The sequence below is a fragment of the Chironomus tepperi genome, unplaced genomic scaffold (assembly GCF_022539635.2).
Source record: "Chironomus tepperi strain 1889 unplaced genomic scaffold, CSIRO-AGI_Ctep_v1 contig_359, whole genome shotgun sequence".
Taxonomy (NCBI): Eukaryota; Metazoa; Arthropoda; class Insecta; order Diptera; family Chironomidae; genus Chironomus; species Chironomus tepperi.
Genome location: NW_027226481.1, coordinates 2,567,082 through 2,587,750, shown reverse-complemented (window position 1 = coordinate 2,587,750; position 20,669 = coordinate 2,567,082). Strand labels below are relative to the sequence as shown.

Below are 20,669 nucleotides of genomic sequence, written 5' to 3'. Positions count from 1 at the left end.
CAATAATCAGGGGATATAAACAGGTTCTAAATGTTATCATAACAATTAAAAATTCAGTAAGTAATTACCTTTAATCTTATCATATTTAATAACACCCATTGACGATAAGTAATTCAATATTTTTAGAGACTTTTCAATGTTATGAAAGTTTATTTGTGTTTCTGACTTTCTCGAAGCAATGAAGAAATTTTTCAGAGTTTTTGTGATTTTTGTGGCATTTCTTAGTGCTGTGAAATGTCAATCGTTTGACGATCAGTTGATGTTTGAGCAATTTTATGGGTAAGAATTTGTCGGTCTTGTGAATTCAAGTGTATTCGACATTTAGCTATTAAATTGGATGCTGTGACTGATTATTGAGCATTATCTAAGGAGCAATCCAGGAATAATATTAAGAATTTGTCGACCAAACATTCACACGACGTAGAAATGGCCAAAAATCCGACCCTAGGCCAGCATGATTCCGATCTAAAGAAATATTCGGTGATATTCGGCCTCAAGCTATGGTCAAGTCGGTCTGGGCCGGATTTTCATCTATTTCCACACCGTGTGCTTTCCGACAGCAAAGACTTGTCTTAAAATTGCAGTTTCTCGTCATATTGCCTTCATTTTTAAAGGATCACACTCTCGATACCGACTCTAACTAAGACATTGATGCTCAAAACTCAAAAATCTAATCTCATTCTCATTCGCAGCTCAGCATTCGATCCACAAATGCAAATCTATGACATTCGATCATTCCAGAACATAGTCAATCATCCACACTTTAATCCAAATGCACCAACAGTAATTTTCCATTTTGATCAATTCGAAACAAATCGAGATCAGCAAGTTGTTGCAATCATATCAGCTTATCTGTATATGATGGAATATAATGTGATTCTTGTGGATTATCAGAATGTTGATATTATTTCTGATGATGTAAGTCTTCAATTTTGGCAATATTTTGAAGTGATTTAATGAGATATTTATATACAGGCAGCACTCGATCTTGCTCACAGTGTAGCCCATGGTCTTGAAGGCTTTTTAAGACATTACAATCCACAGTTAGTTCATTTCTTAGGAAATGGTGTTGGTGCCAATGTGATGTCACACGCAGCTGAGATCTTAAGCGGTGCCGGAATTACAGTTTCGAGATTAACTGGATTGAATCCAACTAGGATCTCACATCATGCATCATTTACTGACACAATTCATACTGAAGGTAATTTGTGGTATATCCTAAGTTTTGGCATCGCCTTAAATTATTTCATTCCAGAAACAAATTTCAATCCAAATTATGTCGGTCAAGCTTCATTTTTCATCAATGGCGGAACTCATCCACAACCCAGATGCACTGGTATAGTCTCATGCAGCAGAGATTTCAGCAAACGAGTCTGGTCAGAGTCAATTCTGTCTGAAACTCCAAACTTCCCAGCTTTGCCTTGTTCCAGTTGGATTAACTTTTTAAATGGTGAATGCAATCAAAATGTACCAATTGGAAATGCCGGACTTCATGCACATCGCTTGTTACGTGGCAGCTATTTCTTGCAGACAAATACTAGAGAACCATGGTCGAGACAAACTGCTTTGCCTGGAACACCTGCTAATTGATTTGGTTGAATTTTGGTAGGTTTTTATTTTATTGGTTGTTTGTTGAAGTTTAAAGGTGACTAATGAGTTTGTGATGCTATTTGTCGTCTTGAGAAGCTCAAATAGCATCATGACAGTAGTTGTTCTTAGGACTAGACATACATACTAGTAAAATAAAAATTAATGAACTGAATGTGATCAATAAAGCTGACTTTTATGTGATTTTAACAAATGTGCTTCAAATTTAGTTTCAGAAACATATTGTAAGCATCCAGGAAGCTCTTAATATCCCAAAGTAATTAAAATTAGTCATTCAATTGCAAAATTCACTTCTATTTGCATTTCCTTTAATTATTCAATAAATCAGCATTTCGTAGTAGATTTACTTCCTATTGTTTCGTAATTTTGATTAACGAATTTTCCTCTTTGAATAAATAATGTGGGAAAGCTTTCTTAATTCAATAGAATTTTCATCAGTATTGTTCATCAAAATATTATCTTATCTCATTTAAGATTCAGTTCTGTTCAATTTTAGAAGCATTTGATTTTAAAAACAAATTTAAATAATTAAAATGAATTTTAAACTTTTATTATTCATCGCCGCAACTTTGATAGCATCTGCATGGTCGATATCCTTTGGAAGTGCACCAGAAATGACAAAATATACAACAAGCTGCATGATTGAAAATAGAATAAGTCCATTAACGGTTAGAAAACTCAAGAATGGAGACTTAAGTGTGAATGATAAGAAAAGTCAGGTAATTATCTTGATAATTTATAGGATTTGCCAAAATTGTGTATTTCTGGAGAAAGGACGGTTTTGTTCAGACCTACAGTTTTTGGATGAAGCTTAGAAATTCATAGCAGCTATGAACATTCATATCTCGCATGGAAATGGGTGGAATCCGAATTGCCATGAAACTTGACAGAAGATCGACTTATCCGTATCAAATCGACTTGGATATCAATGGAAAAGTTGAATCAAGTCGATTCGACTTCATATAAAATTCAAGTCTGACCATCAGCTTCAAATCCATTAATTTTCACTTCCATTTCCAGTGCTTCATTAAATGCCTCCTCGAAAAAGTCGGACTCATTGAAGATGGGGAGTTCCTAACGGGCAACTCAAGTAAAATAATTGAGCTATCAAATGGAAATGAAAAGATTCTTAGAATTCACGAGATATGCAAATTTTTTTTTTTTTAAATAAACTTTTTATTCATTAAATTTTTAACTTAATTATGTACAAAGTTTGGATACATTTTATTTGTATTTAAATTTTTAAGGATTCTGGCTTATCGCATTCATCACTTAGTTTTTGATTTTATTTTGAAATTGTTTTGCTTTAATTTATGTTGTGGTTTATTCGGTGTTTCGCGACGCAAGACGAGTGTTGAAATTCGCTTGCAACTTTCCGACGTAGTCCTCAATAGAGGGTATTTTTGCTTCAGTATGTAGATCTGATATCCTTTCATATCTTGTTTTGTTGAGAACAATTCTCAAGAATTTGTTTTGTAGTACTTGTAGTTTTTGTAGATGTGTTTTTGCCATCCGTTCAAATGCTGGACAGCCGTATGTGAAGATGGGTCTCACGGCTAGCTTATAGATGAGAAGTTTGTTTCGAACGTCGAGATGTGAGTTCCTGCTGATGAGGGGATAAAGTAGTCTTAGTGCAGTGTGAGCTCTGTTGGTCACATATTCTACATGCTGCTTTAATGTCACTCTCTTGTCGATTATCATTCCCAGATATTTAGCTTCGGTTTCCCATTTGATGTTTTCGTTGAGGAATTTGATGTTGTCTCTTGGAAGTTGCCTGGAGTACCTATTTGTGATGAATAAGGCTTGAGTCTTCTGTTTGTTGAGATTTATTTTCCATTTGTTCATGTATTGTTGTACTTTTCTTCCAGTGTGTTGTAGATGTGTTACAATATCGGCTGAGTTTTCTGCAGAATGATACAATGCAGTATCATCTGCGAAGAGTGCGATATTGTTAGTTGTTTCTCTTACAATATCATATGTGTAGATGTTGTAGAGAGTTGGTGAAAGCACTGCTCCTTGTGGTACTCCGAATTTGATTTCATTGGTTTCTGAGAACTGACCTTTAATAAAAACTGAGAAAGTTCTTTCACTTAGGAAAGATCTTACAGTTTTTATAAGTGGTAGTGGAAACCCTAATTTGATCATTTTAAACAAGAGTCCGTTATGCCAGACTCTGTCAAATGCTTTCTCCACATCTAGGAAGATCATTCCTGTTGATTTCTTCCTGCTTATGTTTTCCTTTGCTGTTTTGATTACTTTGATGAGTTGGTGAGATGTTGATCGTCCTGTGCGAAAGCCACACTGTTGAGTCGGAATGATGTTGTTATCCTCCAGATGCTCGTTTATTCTATTCAGCAATACTCTCTCCAATATTTTGCTTAGGGAACTAAGCAAGCTTATTGGCCTATAGCTGCTCACTTCGTTTGCTGGTTTGCCAGGTTTTGGGATCGGGATTACTTTAGCTTTTTTCCAAACTTTCGGAAAATAGTTAAGTTTGAGACAAGTGTTGATGATGAACTTCAAATATTCGAAGCCTTTTGGTGGAAGATTTTTGAGGAGTATGTTGTTGACATCGTCTAATCCTGGTGCTTTAGGATTTTTCAGATTTCTTACAATGTATGAGATTTCCTCTACATTTGTAAGTTCTGTGCAGTCACTATTTTCTCCTTCCAACGTTTCCTTCACTGCGTTGTCTACTTCCTGGGTATGTACTGGGTTGTTGTCCTCAAGTGGATTTTCGTGAGCTTTACGAAAATAGTCACTGAGAACGCTGGCTTTTTCCTTATTAGTGATGAATGTTATATCTGCATCAATCAACGGTGGCATCGATTTTGAACCTTTCTTGCAATGCTTTGCAATCCTCCAGACTGTTTGGTTTGATGGTTGGATTTCTGAAAGCCGCTTATTCCAGTTTGTATTTTTGAGTTCCTTAATTTTGTCTTTGATGACTTTCTGTAGAATGTTTAATTCAGTTTTGAATTGATTATCTCTGCTGCGTTGCCATCTTCGTCGAAGACTTCTTTTCGTCCTGATTAAGTCTTTGATTTCTGGTGTGAGCTTTGTCGATTCAAAGTTGATCTTTCTCTTCTTCACAGTTTTGTTTCTTGAATCCATGATGAGTTCTGAGAATACTTTGATATGATGTTCTATCTCCTCTACGGTGTTGCATGGGTTTTCCAGAGTGCTGTCTTCGATGCGACGAGTTATCGAGATATGCAAAGATATCAAGGGAATCGACGACTGCGAAACCGCATTTTTATTGTTTGAATGTTATATGGACAATAAATCTTTGTGAATATTTTTAATTGACGTTTCAGTGTTAGTGGACTTGTAAATTTGCAATAAATTTAAGTTATTGGCTTCAAACATCACTGAAAGATGCATTTCGTAGTAATGTCGAAAAGTGGAGTCCCCAAGCCGAAATGAGTATCAATTGGAATCAAATTCACTTAAATCCGGACACGTGTCTTACTCATGCCGGTCTAATGGTACTATTTTTCGACTTTTCTATGCTGTGTATCTGTCTGAATCATTTTATCATGTAGATTTGTAGATTATCTAAAGCTTCTATCTTTAGTCACTGACAACGTGCAACACTATAAACAAATCAATTAAAAATCGCCGACCTAGCAAACCAGCAATAATGTTGCATAATGTCAACAATTTATCATTCGCTCATGCTTGTCATATTTCAATTTTCAAGTTCAGCATGTAATAAAAATAAATGCAAAATTAGCAGAAACAGTTATGTAAAAACAATGTATTTCGGGAAGTAAGTGAGAAAAAATATGAAATTTAAGCATTTTTACAATTTTTCGAGTACTTCATTTACATATTCTCCCACCAGCTTTAGAATAATTCATTTCCAACTATAAATTAGTGTATCATCAGTACGGAAATTTATCAGAACTTAAAGTGCATTCAAACTGTTAACATCAAATACAGAACTCAAAAAAATTCATCATGAAATTCTTAATTGTACTCGCAATTGTTGCCGTCGCTGCTGCTGCTCCATTCACTGAGGATCAACTCAAAAAAGGCCAACAATACGTCAAGAAATGTATTGGAGAGACAGGAATTGCATCAGAAACTGTTGCTAAACTTAAGGCTGGAGACTTCAGCGACGACGACGAAAAAGTTCAGTGCTTCGCTCTCTGCTTCTTCCGTGAAGCTCAATTCACTGATGCCAATGGAAATCAAAACCGCAATGCCATCGTTGGTAAATTATCTGTTGACAAAGATCCAAAGGCTGTTGAAGCTGCTTATGAGAAGTGCAAGGGAGTCGATGGTACATCACCATGCAACAAGGCATTCAATGCTTACAAGTGTTACCGCACTGCTGGCTTGTTCTAATTCTGAGATTGAACTTTTTGCATTTATCGCGAATTTTTGTTATCTAAAAAATAGGAAAAATTTTTGTTAATAAAATAAATTATTGAAAGTTGTAAAATAATGTTGGTTTTTAAGTAGTTTTAGCTGATTTTGGAGAATTTTGGATTCAATTTAGCTTAAAATCGATACTATCTCTATATTGCAAGTCATATTGAAGATCGGCAAGCAATTGAACTTCCATCCGATCCTTAGATGGGATTTAGACCCTTTGATGGATCCAGAGGAGGTTATAGACCACAATAGATCTGTGTGGTTAACGACGTAAGCCTTAATGGCCTTAATGGCCTTAAGTGTAACTTAAAACCAGAAAATACTTAAAATTTGCAATCCATACCTTACTAGATTGCAATACAAATCCCATTAAATATTAAACAAGCCCCAATAAACCCCAAAACATTACTAAAGCTCAACACACACTCAGAAAAATCACGTTTTGCCTTTTTCTCTCTCCATCTCTCATTAAATGCTTACGATGAACTTGAACTTGACTCTGTTGTTGAATATATTGTATTATTTTTTGCAACTTGATTTAAATGAGAGAGAAAAAAACCGGTCAATGATTATTAATGATTATGACACATGGTGTGTCTATACATACCGTCTATAAGCGTTTGTCACTGATTTCGAGGTGCAACAAAGGACTTTTTTGCTGTAGTTTTAACATGTGATGGTAATATTTTATGGGATGGGGTTGTTTAGATGTTATGGAGCATTGAAAATTAAAGGGATGTGAGTAAATTGTGGATAAAATTGGAGTAAATGGATATTTTACAAATAAAAATGAATTTTACAGATTTTGCAGTTCATTTACCTATTAAATGTCTCAAAATACTTACAAATTGGACCAATTCTCTTAATCAACTCAAAATTTCTCTAAATCCTGACTTAAACAGGTTGACCATTTATTTATTACTTACGTTTCGCTTCGAGGATAGAGTAGATGTGGATTGTCAGAGATATTGTGATATAGAAAGAGGGATCAGTACAAAATATCAATTTTTATCGTTACATAATAAGTGAATGACCCCAAAGTGAAGCTAATGATCTTGATTCTTGTTTCTAATACAAAAAAAATCAAATCGTCGCGTGTTCAAAATGTTCATGAGGACAAAGAACTTAAGAACCAAAGAGATAATTATTCATTCGAATGTAAAGTTAATGATAAAGTTACTAAGCAAGTTGCTTCTTCTTAGCCCAGATTTGGTTTAAATTATCTGGCATGGCTCCGAGTCCGGCACTGAATATGACACCAGAGTCACCGGAACTTGAGGTCGGATTTTGGATGGGGTTAACTTGTCCTTTTCGAGTAAAATTTAAGCTTACATCTGTAAACCTAGAATTTGTGTTTGCCTTTTTTGCATGCCCTTAAATCAGCATGCACTCCTCAAATCATCCTCTACAACCTATAATCTCTCAACATTTAATTGCATTAACTGCAATAAAACTCATTTAAAATTGTCACAATAAAAAATGACTCAATAAAATATTAATATGTATGACAATAAGCTTGTTTACTTTTGTATCCACAATAAACATTGCAAACCACGTGAGAAAAAGAGGATTTCTGCAAGATATTCAATAATGAAAGTGAAATTATTATGCAATAACAATAAAAAAAACGTATTAAGTACAATGTAAACAATCTCAGCAATTTAAGTGTCTGCAAAAGTGCAACTCATCATTGTCACATTAAGTCTGCAACCGAGACACAAAAATATCCAAAAATGGGAATTAAAGAAGATTTAATTCTTCTTAAAAATTAATCACAAAATACGAAAATCTCATAAATTATTGAGCATCGAAATTCAGTTTTTTTGCATGTAAAATTTTCAGTATAAATAAGGAGATCATTCTGATGCAAATCACCAGTTTCTGTTCTGAATTAGACGGTGCATTAGAAGGAAAAATTTATTAATTAAAAAAATGAAGGTTTTAGTGCTCATTGTCGCTGCATTTGTTGCTGTTAATGTAAGATTTTTGATATTTTTTGAGAAATTTTGAAGCTATTCACTGTTGGTTAGGAACCGGTACAATTAAAGAGTCGTACGGGCTACAGTTGGATAGTATTCTGTGCATCCACTCGGTTGCCGTGTCCACAGCATTCAAATTGGTCGCTCTAGTCTAACACTGTAGCTAGAATTAGCAAATTGGATATAAATCTGCATAGAATCTAATTAAAACTATAAAATAGTCAACTAATTATCCCCAAAATTCACATTCAGGCTCAAACAGCAGAACAAAAGGAGAAGGTTAAGCATCATGTTAAGCTTTGCTCAGAAAAAGTTGGAATCCCAGAAGATGAGGGCCAGAACTTGGTCTACAAAGTGATCACCGACAATAAAGAGTCATATCAATGCTTTGCTAAGTGCTTCTTAGAACAATCAGGTATGTTAAACCCTAGTTGAACATGCTGTGGTTACTCGACGTCTAGTAATAGATTTGATATTCTATGGCAAGTTCCACAAATGTCGAGTTTGCTGCTAGAGCTATGAAATGAGCTTTTAGGGTCCTTTTAAGGGAATATAGAAGTAATCCCCAAATTTACCTTAAAAACCTCTAATCCTTAATTCCCTTCAGGTTTCATCGACGCAACCGGTAATTTCCAAAGAGACGTAATCTTCAACAAACTCAGCATCGCCCTCGGCGGTACAGAAGACGCCGAAGTTGTCACCAATCTCAATGAACTCATTGACACATGCACAAAGTTGACTGGAAGTGGAGAATGTGGAACTGCTTTTGAAGTACAAAATTGTTATTGGAGAAAGATCCATGGACATTAAAACAAATAAATAAGAAGTTCACTTGACAAGAATTTTGAATTGACAATTTGAATAAATAAGCTGAAGACTGCTTTAGCTAATAAAGATGAATAATTAATTTTTGAAAAATGATCCGAGTGTTTTTGAACTTTGTATTTAGATTCTAAGTATTTTCAAGATGTTGAATTAGCTGTTTCAGAGCACATGCAAATTATTTTCTTGTTTAATAGCCTAGCATAATAAGAAGACATGCTGTAGCTTCAATTGGAATTGATTCAGAATAATTTCGAGACTATACATCGAATTTCATCATTCTATGTCCACAGCATTAACATAATAAGATGTAAATATGTAAATTCTTCTCTCACCTCTTCAATTCCACTGAAATTTCACTCTGTGACTCACCATATAAGCTATAACATGTAACATTGACCAAATTATCAATAAACTTCTTTCCATTTTTAACTTTTGTCACATGACTGTTGATAGAAACACTGCAATGGACTGATAGTAGCGAGTTGTTATTCTTTCTTTCCACTGCATCTGATCGAAGGTTATGTACAATTAGTAATGTTTGGACGCATCTCATCTTCTCGTACTTGTTTACATTGAAAGCGAAAGAAGAAAGATAAATGGAAAAGTAGAAAAAGCAGACGAGCAAGAATTTATTCATGAAGAGATGATGAGTGTGTGACATTTGTCCCTTGTGGATGATTTTGTGGGGAAGTGATGTGTTCTGGAAGATTCGAATGGAAATTTGGTTTGGTTGGTTTGAATGCAAAGCATTCGTTCTTTGTGTAAAATGTTAACACGGATAATAGACAGCTTTTAAAGGTTCGAAAATTTGAGCAGAAATGCGTTCTTTTTGCTTGGTGCCAGATTGGGCTTTACATCGACTTAACCTAGCCTCGATATCGGATTTATCAATATTGTGCTCTCTTTTTTTGCTAACTTACTTCTTTAGCTTATTTACTTACCTACTTCCTAGGCTGGAGCGCACGAGGGCCCATTGCTGCGCGTAGGTAATGTCTGAAGACAGCTCTATCCTTCAAAACCTTCTGTCAGTTCGGAATATTAAGGAATCTAGCGTCCTTTTCAACACATCCAATCCAGGAATTCTTTTGCTACTCGTACAGATCAATTGCGGTACATGACCTTTCTTAGACTTTTCCTAAAGCTGACTTTCGTCTGCCATTTATCGAAACCAAATACAATGCTATCTCTATCAACAGCTTCTATCCAAATTACAGCAATTCTCTCGGTCATCTTCCAGAGTTTCATTAAATTCTAACAAAATCATCACACCACAACATTCCCCAAGTTACACTGCATATAAATGAGCTGACATTGTAAGAAGAAAGGCATTGCAAGAGCCTCTCATAACTCAACAAAAAGCACTCACAATACTATAATCGGTAAACAACTTACTATTCAAATAATTATAATGTCGATACACTCATCGTCACCTTTAGCACACCACACATGTAAGAAGTAATATAGAATATATCATAAGATGCTCAATTTGAATTTATCAACAAAACAAAATTTTATTACTGTTCTTCTTTAGACTATCCTCCCCACCATTGACCATTTCATTTTGAACTTTTTCAACCTTTTTAGACTATATAAAGCCATTCACTGGCTTTCCGATGAATCAAAAATATTTCAGTCTTAATTCAGAGCTGATTGTTTGTGTTTCAAGAAAAGAGAATTCATTAAATAAATATTCAAAAATGAAAGTTGCTGTTGTACTTTTGACATTTGTTGTCTGCGCTATGGTAAGAATTATTCTTGTTATGCAACAAGTTCTTGTGATTTTGGATCGTGACTTTGTGAAAAGTGCAAAAAGAATTTTTACAAAATATTGAGAGTTTCGATGGATTGTTCTAGAATTTCATTAGAAGATCGACTGGAACCAAGACTAATATCTTAATAATCACAGCTAAACAGTATAGATTAGCTTAGAAATACAACTTTCTTGAACATTCTATTCAACAGAGCTTAAAATCGACTCTGATTTTGTATGAAAGAAGGGAACAGATTTTATAGAGCTCATCAAGACCCTTTACTTCACTTATAATTCATTTAAATCCAATAAAACCTCAAATTGCATCATTTTTTCTTCTTAGGCTTTTCCACATCATGATGGAACTGATCATGACGATGCAGAAAGAAAGGAGAAAATCAAGAAGATCCACGAATACAGCAAGCAATGTGTTGAAGAAACTGGAACAACAGAAGAAGTTTCTAAGAAACTCGTTAATGGAGACTTCAGCGTTCGTGATGAAAAGGCTCAAGTGAGTGTTTTTTGAATGTTAATTAAGACATAACTAATAATTTTTGGTATTATTTTCTCAGTGCTATGTCAAATGCTTCTTCCAAAAGTGAGTATAAAAAATTCAATCAAGTTTTTAGAAAATTTAAAGCTTATAAGTCCTTTGAACTCTAAAAATCCACCAAAATTTCTGAATTACAAACCAAAACCATTTAATTTCTATTCCCTCAGAGTTGGCATCATGAACGAAGCCGGTGAACCACAATCAGACGTTATCTTAGAAAAGCTTAAGAAGAAGAAGGTCGATACTGAGGATGTTGAAGGATTAGTCAAGGATTGTGTCAGCAGAAAGGGCGAAAATGACTGTGAAACTGCTTTCAACATCTACGAATGCTATAGAGTCCATGTTACATACGAACATGAATTCAAGAAGGAAGAAGAAAAGAAACCAGAATAAGACTTTTTTGAATTTTAACTCTTTTTTGTAGAGTTTGATGAATAAAGATTTGAAATTAATTTTTTGATGGACTGATGAAATTTATTTGGTTTACCGAAACCTCGTCCTTAATTTATTTAACCTGTTTTTTATATAAATAACATTTTTTATTCTTTTTTTTTTTTCTAATTGGTCTTTTTGTAAACTTTTTTTTGACCACATTTCAATTGCTCAAAGCAAACATCATGTCATATTACGAATCACTTTCCATTAATGTATTTGATTTAAAACCGACGAGGTTGATATCAAGTTAGACTCTTTTTTGTTCCGACCTATGTACTGAAGTAAATAAAGGATTATATTATTATTATTATTATTATTTGGTTTAATTAATGATTTTGGATGACTTTTCATGGCTTCTAGAGAAAAATAGAAGAAAGTTTCAGAATTGTCAATATTTTATTCAAGAATTTTCGTTAAAAAGACTGAATTGTAGCTCTAGTAAAAGCTAATGAACTGTATTATGCAAGTATTATGTAATTTGAATACAGAAAGAGATGAGTTGAAATCAAAATTCGAATCTTAAACTAAGGAACCAAAATTGAATCCAAAAAGCATCAATTGTTTAACTCCAAGCTTCGATTAGCTTCATACTAATACCATTTGATTAAGTTTGATACATACGTAATTTAAGACCTCCAATTTAAAATATATCAAAAAATATCAACAATCAATTGAAAGAGTTCAATAAGACTCGAAACCAAAGCTATGATCTGATAAATATTTGAACGCTGGCAATATTTAGTTCTTTGCAGACATGTATTACGGGTCTTTCATGAATGACGTCCAATATTTAGATTAAATGGTAAGAAGGTGTGAGTTGGGTATGACAATCTAAACCTGAATAGCACAAATCGGTTAATTGATTAAAAATCCGGCCCCAGGTCAGCTTCAGTCTGCCTTTTAGCTTATATGCCAGTTTAGTAACCATGTCAGAGTCATGCCAATCTCGTGCCGCACACTGAATCGATCAACCGGCTTACACAATTCCAGAAAGACTTCTTCTTTAAAATGTTGTTATCAACATGATAACAAGCTGACCAACTTCAAACAAACTTCTTTAACACATCACTCATGTACAACACCTTATGTAAATCAATATTTTCATTCTGTTTTGTTTATTTTTAACTCAGGGATTCCCATACTTATACATGATTTGCAATTCAAATCAAATTGACAACAACAAAAAAGAAAATGAGCAATCAACCGGCATTTTTGACAGCTACATCAATCAAACTAAAACAGAAAGCACTTAATTAAGCTAGAACTTGAATTGGATTTGGTTCTTGATCAGGGATTTTGGATGGAGTTTTTGGGATTTTTTTAAATTTTGTTGGTTTTGTTGTTTTTGAATGTTGGAGATGCAAGGATTGGAATCTTGCAATATTTCACGACCTAGGACATTAAGGTACACACAAAATTGGATTGAAATCCATAAAATAATTGCCTAAAAATTCAAAAAATGGAAAAAATTAGATCATTTCAGACTTTTGTTCCCTAAACATATCAAACCACTCAAACTCAAACTACTCATTTCTCCTAAATGTCTTGAACATCATGTCGAGTCAAGATATCAGTCACTCATCAAAATGAAATGTTTATTTGCTTATTCTTACTGCTGTTATCCCCACTACTCGATCATTAAGCTGACTCGTATCATTTTTTTGTTGTTTTCTTCTGCATGAAGAAAAAAAAAATCTGCGCTCTTTTGTATAAATTGATTCTCATCAGTTCCATTCAAATCATTTTACCTTCTTCTTTCAGCCGTTTTGGGTCATAGTAGTTCATAAGGTTCTGTGGATTAAACTTTAGTTTTATAAAGTGTTCAAAATACAAACAAAAATGAAATTCATAATCGCAATTTTTGTTGTAATCAGCATTGCAAGCTTAACATTTGCTGATGAGAAACATATTGAAGAGGCAAAAAATAAAGCCGAAGAATATATTGCAAGTTGCAAAACAGAAACTGGAATTTCGGATGAGAATGCAGATAAAATTAAAGCTGGTGACTTTAGTGTGAAAGATGAGAAGGCACAGGTAAGTGTTAATATGTTATTTTGATGTATTTATAGGGAAGCGTTGGTAAATGATATGAAATTTGGGGAATTAGAGGAAGGATACCCGAAAATACGATATAACCAGTTAATGGCAAGTCAATGTTCGGTTGATGTTTAGTTCAAACGTATTTTGTCAACTCGAGATTGCTGTATTGCACTCCTAAAACATCACTAAATAGACAATTGAGTAAAACGAAGCTTTAGAAGTCCAGTTTATCCAGAATTTCTAGAATTTTATTCATTTCCACCTTTCACTTTGTGTACTTCCCAAATTGATAGTTTCTGAGATTCATTAGCAATCTGAAGAATAGTTCCGCATTTTGAACAAGTTCTTCTTCTTGTCAGAACTTACATCGACATAGATAAAGGAGTATCTGAGGCTAAGCAAATGAAATAAGCTTTGGTTCTCCAAATCTAAACTGAGTAGAGATCTTGACATAATGCCCAGTTAATTACTAGACCTACAGACGACTACTGCCAAGTTTTTTATGGAAAGTTTCCGAGAAAACATCAACTAGTCGACCATAGGTCAAGTAAATAACTAGACATTATGTTAAGTTGTTAAACATTTCATTAATTTTGCAATTTAATCAGCATGTCTACCTAAAATGCTACTAAATTCCCCATCTATCCAAATCATATGACCCCTGAACAGTTCCCATCATCCCAATTCACACTGTGATAATTAAATTAATTATTGATTTTATTTTTGTGTCATTTCAGTGCTTCACACATTGCTTCTTCAAGAAGTGAGTCATAGAATTTCCAATAATCACAAAATTCATGTAAAACAACAATAAATATTATTTTTAATTTCAGAGCCAGTTTTGTTAATGACAAAGGAGAGATTCAACCTGATGTTATGATCAGTAAATTATCACACAAGCCTACCGAGAAGAATGAAGCACTTGAAGCATTGATTAACAGATGTGTCAAGGAGAAAGGCGAAAGTGATTGCGAGACATCATTCAAAGTTTATGAATGTTATCGTGGTGGTGCTGTTGCTGGTTCATTGTGATAATTTTTTGAGGACAATCAGTGACTTTTTCAGATTTTTTGTGACTAAATTTTTAAAAATTGAAATAAAAAAAATTTAAAATTTAATTAAAAATTCTATTCAATCTTGCCTAGCATCTCCCATGACCCAACGTCAAACTCTCTTCAAGACATCATCTTGTTTATCTCCAAAAAGTAACAGACTCATGTGGTCATCAACCTTTGTCTTTATTTCATTTCATTTCTCTTTCTAATTTCCATAATTATGTCATGAAATTTCAGGTTTTCTTACTGAAATAAACAGAAGAATTAACAGTTACTTGACTCACAGAGAACATTTGAAAGCCCCCACTTGAGGCAATTTTTATGTTTTGGTCAATTTTTAGATTCCTATAAATCTTATTTGTAATTTCTTAACGTCGTTTAGTAAAGTATTAACATTTGAGCAAAAATGAAGGTTTCTTTGAGATTTTGTGTATTTTTGTACTGCGTCGTTGAGGTTCTGGTGAGTATTTGACAGTAAATCCTAATTATTGGGCCAATGTCCTTAACAGACAATGAAACAATGAGTATACTCACTTAAATGAGCTTATTTACGAGTATACTCATGAAAATGCTTCTTGTCTGCTGGACTAAAATCTTACAAAATTCACAAACTTTATTCCAGTCCCAAACAACCCAAAACATCGAAGCCATCAGAGAAAAACAGAAAAAGCGAATAGAAATCAGTCGAGCCATGAGATCGTGCATATTTGAGAACAAAGTGACATACACATTAGCAGTTCAGTATGGCAAAGGAGACTTCAAGGATGAAAGTGACAAAGGAAAATGTTTTTTGAGATGTTTTGCTGTCAAAATGAAGCTGTTCGATGCTGAGACTGGAAATCCACAGAAGGAAGAGTTGTTGAATTATTCATCATATTTGTCGGCTGAGGATCTGCCGGTGAGTATGAAATTTTAGAAGCTTAATTGATTTAATTGAAATTTCTATCCACAGTTCAATGAAATAATCGACACATGTGACCAAACAACAGAAAAAAGTGAAAATCAGTGCGATTTCGTCTTCAGAATGTACAAATGTCTTTGGAATGGCATCAAAAATTCACCAGAACCAGAAAGCTTAAGAGACTCATTTAATGATGTTTTTGGATTCAATCAATTGTTTGACGAGGCTGAGATTAAGGCAGAATTGGAAGCTGAAACTGAAGGGGTTGTTGAGGATGAAGTTGATAATGACAAGGAGGTTCAGGAAGTTCATGTTAAAGAGTGAATGCTGATTATGTTGCTGATTATTCATTTTGATGCTCTTGAATAGCATAAGTCTGTTAATGGATCTGAAATCTGGCTATCGTGAGTCGAATTTAAAATGAATCACGTCATTCAGATTTTGATCAATCAACCAATTTGTGCTATCCGAGACTGTTCCAGTTGTTACAAAATCATACAAATTTCATTAAATTAAATAAACTTTTTTTTACCATTTTTTAAAATTGAATTTTAATTTTCGACCAAATTAACACCTTTTTGGTAGTCGAGCAATATTAAATTAAAATTTTTCAGCAATATTAACTCAATTTATTAGCCCATTCATGAAATTCTTAGTTTATTAAATTCTGAAAATCCGCATTGCAATTAAAAACTGCATAAAATTGTATAAACATTTACAAAATGCTGACGAAAAATTTTCACAACAAAAAAATATTTAGAGTTACCAAATGGAATCAAAATTGATGATCATGCTGAGTAAAAATTCAATTTTAGAAACTGTTTTTGTGTTTGGTCATTTTGTGTCAATTGAATAATTTATAAACGCCTTTTATGATTATCTTTGATATCGACGATAAGTCCGAGGCATCTGTGAAACATTTGAAGTCTAAAAATTAAGTGATAAAAGTTCTAAATATTGAAATTAAAACTTTTGTGACAAGAAAATTAAGAGATGAAAATTTTTATTGCTAATGACATTAAAAACTTTATTAAATTACGTGTTGACGGTTTTATTTGGAAGTAAAATAAGTAAATTATGCAGATTTTTAAGGAATTTTGTGGATTTTGGGCTGGTTTTGTGTTTTAATTTGCAATAAATGTAAAATTAAATCAAGTAATACAAAGTAGAGTCGGAATTTATTGAATTAAGAAATGAGGCTGACTTAGTTGCTTAGTTTGCTGGACTTACAGATCAATTGCCAATCATAGAGATGTCTTTCTGTCTATTTGGTGTCAGTTTATCATCAATTTCAGCTTAAAACCCTAAATTGGTGTGTTTAGTCAACAAACTAAATCATAAGTTATTGACAATAGAGTTCTAAGCGGTACAATACGACAATCTGCATCTTTAACCTGATTTCATCTTTAAAATGGTTCAAAATCAGTCAATTTCGCCTTTTTCAGGGCAGCTTAGCGTCTATCCGTAAGTTAGATGACATAGTCCAAGCAAACATGCTGTTCTATTCAACTAAAACACTCAAAACCAATCCAAATCCAACAAAAATTGTCTTCATCACCAAAAAAATTTGAATTGTCTTTCTTAAGACCCCACAAGAAAGCCTTTCTACCTCGTTATCCTCAACAATTAACTCATTTTGTTCAACATTGATTGATATCATCATTTTATCTTTGACATTTCCATTTATATCCTCTAAAAATCCCATTCATGTTACAGCAACATCACTGGCCATTAGTTTAAATTAAATTAAACAAGAATCAAAAAAATCAAGGAACATTATTACCTAAAATGAAAGTTGTGAGGCATAAATTTCATTATTTTTTTGATTGCCTTTCAACACGGAAATTTTAAAATAAATGTGAATGAAAATATTTTGTGTGTGTGAAGATTTGATGTCTGATTTGATATTATTCCTGTAAATTAAGTCACAGAAAGGATCTTGAATATTCCAACATGTTAATTTTAATGAAAAGGACTCGAAAAAAGGTTAAAAAAGGACATCCAAAAAAAAAGGCCAGAAGAGAAATTTGTTAACAAGATTTTTTTGACAACGATCTTTATCATGTCCCTTAACCTGTCTATTCCTTGATCTCTTAAAAAACACAAAAATCTCCTCAGGCATAGATTAAGAAAGTCATCAATGGCAACTTAATTAAATTTCATATTAAAATATTTTATTCATTTTCATGTTCACATTCAGACATCCACAAAAAATATGATTATTATTATTATGATTGTAAGTATTTCGTCATTAAAAATGCGCTGCCAGCATTCTCAGCTTCTACATGAATAGTGATTTGTATTTATGTTGTTTGGCATTTTTGTGAGGTATTGAAATTGCAAATTAAATTAAATGCGGTAAGTGAAGTGCAGTAATTTTTATCTTACCTGTTTTTTTTTGTGTAGCTTCTTGCCTGTACTGCAAGATTTTGGATGAGCCTTTTTCTTGCACTTCGCAATTAGTGGTGTACGCAAAATATCGAGTTGGAGAGTGATTTGTTGGGTAAGTTCTTGTTGACTAAAGCGCTTAGGTCCATTCATTCTTGGGTTTTTGATTTCTTGATTCATTCTTGGATTCTTGAGTCTATTCAATAGGATTTTGATCCTAATTGTCGTTTGTCTTAATATAAATTGTAGGTAGGACGCTGATTTAAGATTTGACAGCTTTAGAAGTACAAAATCAAACAGCTTGCATCTAAAAATTGAAAATTAATCTGAATATAAAGGGTCTAGTGAGATCCAAGTCACTCTGATGACTATAATGCCATCCGCAGCTGTATTGAGAAACGACTAGCTTCATTTTGTACAAATTTAATTCAAACAATCTTTAAAATAATGAATTTAGTCAATATTACCGGATTTCTGAGCAGAGACCAGTTTCTGAACCAATTTGTGATACCTATTTGAGGAGGTATGGCTATTTTTGGATAATTCCTATCCTAGATTCTCTAGGGTTAAGGTAGAGTAACTTTTTGCAACTAGGATAGGAATTTTTCAGGGTAGAGCTACTGAACCTAAAAATTACAATCAAAACCAGCCACAAACTCTGAAAAATGACCAAAATTACACCCAAATTGACCAACCTCATCCAAAAATTCCAGTTTTTCTTAATACAACAATCCTCATTCTTCTCTCACACATATCTTTGTATACAGCAGTAATACATCACGTGTGAAACGAAGAATTTATATTCGCACTTGCCTAAAATACAGCATCGCAAAAAAAATTCCAGAATGAAAAAAACAACAAAATGATTTATTTGTAATTAAATGTGTTAGAGGCTATTTACATGAAATCCAACAAATCCACTAAACCATTAAATTTAATTAGAATGAAGCCGTTTGTACAGGAACAAAACTGCAGCTCATCAGCAGTCGTCATTATGTGGATATTGAAGTGTAATTTATGTGTTGTTCATTGCATGTAGATTATTATTCTTGCGCCTATGGTTTTAGTTTGTTTTTTATTCTTATTTTAAGTCAGTCAGTGAATATAAAAATTATATTTGCATTTACTCCTCGATGCGTTTCCATAAAGAAATTAAATTGCGAGATTAATTTTTTTAAAGGCATTTATGCACAGGTTTTTGTAACTTAATCGGATAAATAACAGACGAGCAAAATCGCATTGAATATTGTGGGAATAAACATAATATTTTAAACACATTGATACTCCATGGTGAATATTCAATTATATTGGACTGGGGATGTGTTTGGTGGATTAGTGGGGGTTGTTGGATTTTTATGAAGATTATGACTGCATATTGTTGAGCAGGATTGTTTCTAAATTCTATTCATGTCTTCAGGTTAATTATTAGGATTCGTTCATGAAGCGTAGGCCTGCATTTCCTGCATTTTAGATGCTCAGGCCTGCAGTTTTCGTCTGGATTTTATAGTTTGTCCATGGCTTCGGACCTGTAGCTTTAGGAGAACTCTACTAATTGCTGAACATTTTAGATTGTAAAGTTAAGGCTCAGCTAACATTTAATTACAAAAATGAAGGACATACTTGAATTTCTGTGGATTTAGACGTTTAATTTCAGATATTTATTGTAGATCAAAATTGAGATTTCCAAAGATTTTTCAATCTTAAATCAACTTCAATTGTAACCTAGTCTCGATGTAAAGGACCCACAAGTACCCATACACATTAAACCCATATCATACCCAGCAAAATCAACATTCCCAACCAAACAGCCCCCAATTCTCCTTCCTTAAAATTTCCCTGTCAATTATTTCACATTTTTAATCACCTCAACTCAGTAGTACTGCATGCCAAGTTGAGTTAAAAAATATTACCTATATAAAAGTATATAGACGATATTATTATAAAGACTGTGGCCTCAAGTAAACAGATTTCTTCATTTTTTTCTTTCCATTCCTTCAAACCTGATTCAAGAAAAATATTGTTTTTACGCGTGCCGCCGAAATGTAAAATTCTCATCAAATGTGAAATGTTTATAGACTTGTATAATCATTGAGAATCTTCTTACTCTAAGCTGAATTGCATTAATTTACTTCTCTTTTTTTACTGAGGGAATAATTTTTTGCGGAAAAAGTCAGAGAAGAGCATTCGGGGAATAATTCTTTGTAAAAACAAACATCAACGCTTGTCTAATTTTTGTTTTGCTCTTCGCTCACCGCAAGAGATGTGAATAAGAAGTTGAAGTTGCTTTTTAGAAGTAAGAAAAAATGTAATAATTGAAAATAACAAAAATGTATAATATTGGATAAAAATGGGAAGTGTTGTGAGGGTTTGTCATGGTTTTGTGGATTGTAGGTTGGTATTTAGTGGATGAGATAGGGTTCAAGGCACTTTACGGTCAAAAGTTTTAAACGATAGCCTTATAGAATCACGATCCCGATCAATGAGAGACTTAAACAACTGTTAAAGAGATAAACAAACTGGAATTTGCAATTGAAGTGATTTGGAACTAAATTTTAAGGGACAACTGATTACTTGAATTGCACATAATTCCAAAAAGGTCAAAAAAGCATCAAAAGATCTTGTTCAGTCATTAGATAGCCATCAAATCAAATACCACTCTTCATATTACCCAAATCAATCAATTATGCATCATCTAACTTAACTTGGACTTTACTAACGCAATAATTCAAAATCAGACCCTAACTTCCACTCA

At 33.2% G+C, this 20,669-nt stretch overlaps 7 protein-coding genes across 7 annotated transcripts; all 7 read left to right on the top strand.

The window, feature by feature from the left end:
* Positions 1-140: 140 nt before the first annotated feature.
* On the top strand, positions 141-1,801 carry LOC139095129 (inactive pancreatic lipase-related protein 1-like). Its single transcript, XM_070646391.1, has 4 exons — positions 141-279; positions 693-918; positions 976-1,201; positions 1,256-1,801. The coding sequence occupies exons 1-4, from the start codon at positions 179-181 to the stop codon at positions 1,588-1,590; spliced, it is 888 nt and encodes a 295-aa protein (XP_070502492.1). The 5' UTR covers positions 141-178; the 3' UTR covers positions 1,591-1,801.
* A 255-nt stretch (positions 1,802-2,056) lies between these two features.
* On the top strand, positions 2,057-4,903 carry LOC139095066 (general odorant-binding protein 56d-like). The gene is made up of 3 exons (XM_070646313.1): positions 2,057-2,327; positions 2,629-2,771; positions 4,789-4,903. Exons 1-3 carry the CDS (start codon positions 2,142-2,144, stop codon positions 4,901-4,903), a joined length of 444 nt encoding a protein of 147 aa, XP_070502414.1. The 5' UTR covers positions 2,057-2,141.
* Positions 4,904-5,291: 388 nt separating this feature from the next.
* On the top strand, positions 5,292-6,049 carry LOC139095133 (general odorant-binding protein 56d-like). The gene is made up of 2 exons (XM_070646396.1): positions 5,292-5,380; positions 5,456-6,049. Exon 2 carries the CDS (start codon positions 5,572-5,574, stop codon positions 5,959-5,961), a length of 390 nt encoding a protein of 129 aa, XP_070502497.1. The 5' UTR covers positions 5,292-5,380; positions 5,456-5,571; the 3' UTR covers positions 5,962-6,049.
* A 1,825-nt stretch (positions 6,050-7,874) lies between these two features.
* On the top strand, positions 7,875-8,888 carry LOC139095132 (general odorant-binding protein 56d-like). The gene is made up of 3 exons (XM_070646395.1): positions 7,875-7,968; positions 8,223-8,385; positions 8,578-8,888. The coding sequence occupies exons 1-3, from the start codon at positions 7,924-7,926 to the stop codon at positions 8,778-8,780; spliced, it is 411 nt and encodes a 136-aa protein (XP_070502496.1). The 5' UTR covers positions 7,875-7,923; the 3' UTR covers positions 8,781-8,888.
* Positions 8,889-10,380: 1,492 nt separating this feature from the next.
* Positions 10,381-11,571, top strand: LOC139095130 (general odorant-binding protein 56a-like). The gene is made up of 4 exons (XM_070646392.1): positions 10,381-10,537; positions 10,889-11,056; positions 11,118-11,143; positions 11,266-11,571. The coding sequence occupies exons 1-4, from the start codon at positions 10,409-10,411 to the stop codon at positions 11,489-11,491; spliced, it is 549 nt and encodes a 182-aa protein (XP_070502493.1). The 5' UTR covers positions 10,381-10,408; the 3' UTR covers positions 11,492-11,571.
* Positions 11,572-13,276: 1,705 nt separating this feature from the next.
* LOC139095131 (general odorant-binding protein 56d-like) lies at positions 13,277-14,698 on the top strand. The gene is made up of 3 exons (XM_070646393.1): positions 13,277-13,567; positions 14,311-14,336; positions 14,407-14,698. Exons 1-3 carry the CDS (start codon positions 13,373-13,375, stop codon positions 14,603-14,605), a joined length of 420 nt encoding a protein of 139 aa, XP_070502494.1. The 5' UTR covers positions 13,277-13,372; the 3' UTR covers positions 14,606-14,698.
* Positions 14,699-15,017: 319 nt separating this feature from the next.
* LOC139095039 (uncharacterized) lies at positions 15,018-16,010 on the top strand. Its single transcript, XM_070646287.1, has 3 exons — positions 15,018-15,088; positions 15,251-15,526; positions 15,581-16,010. Exons 1-3 carry the CDS (start codon positions 15,035-15,037, stop codon positions 15,851-15,853), a joined length of 603 nt encoding a protein of 200 aa, XP_070502388.1. The 5' UTR covers positions 15,018-15,034; the 3' UTR covers positions 15,854-16,010.
* The last annotated feature ends 4,659 nt before the right edge of the window (positions 16,011-20,669 follow it).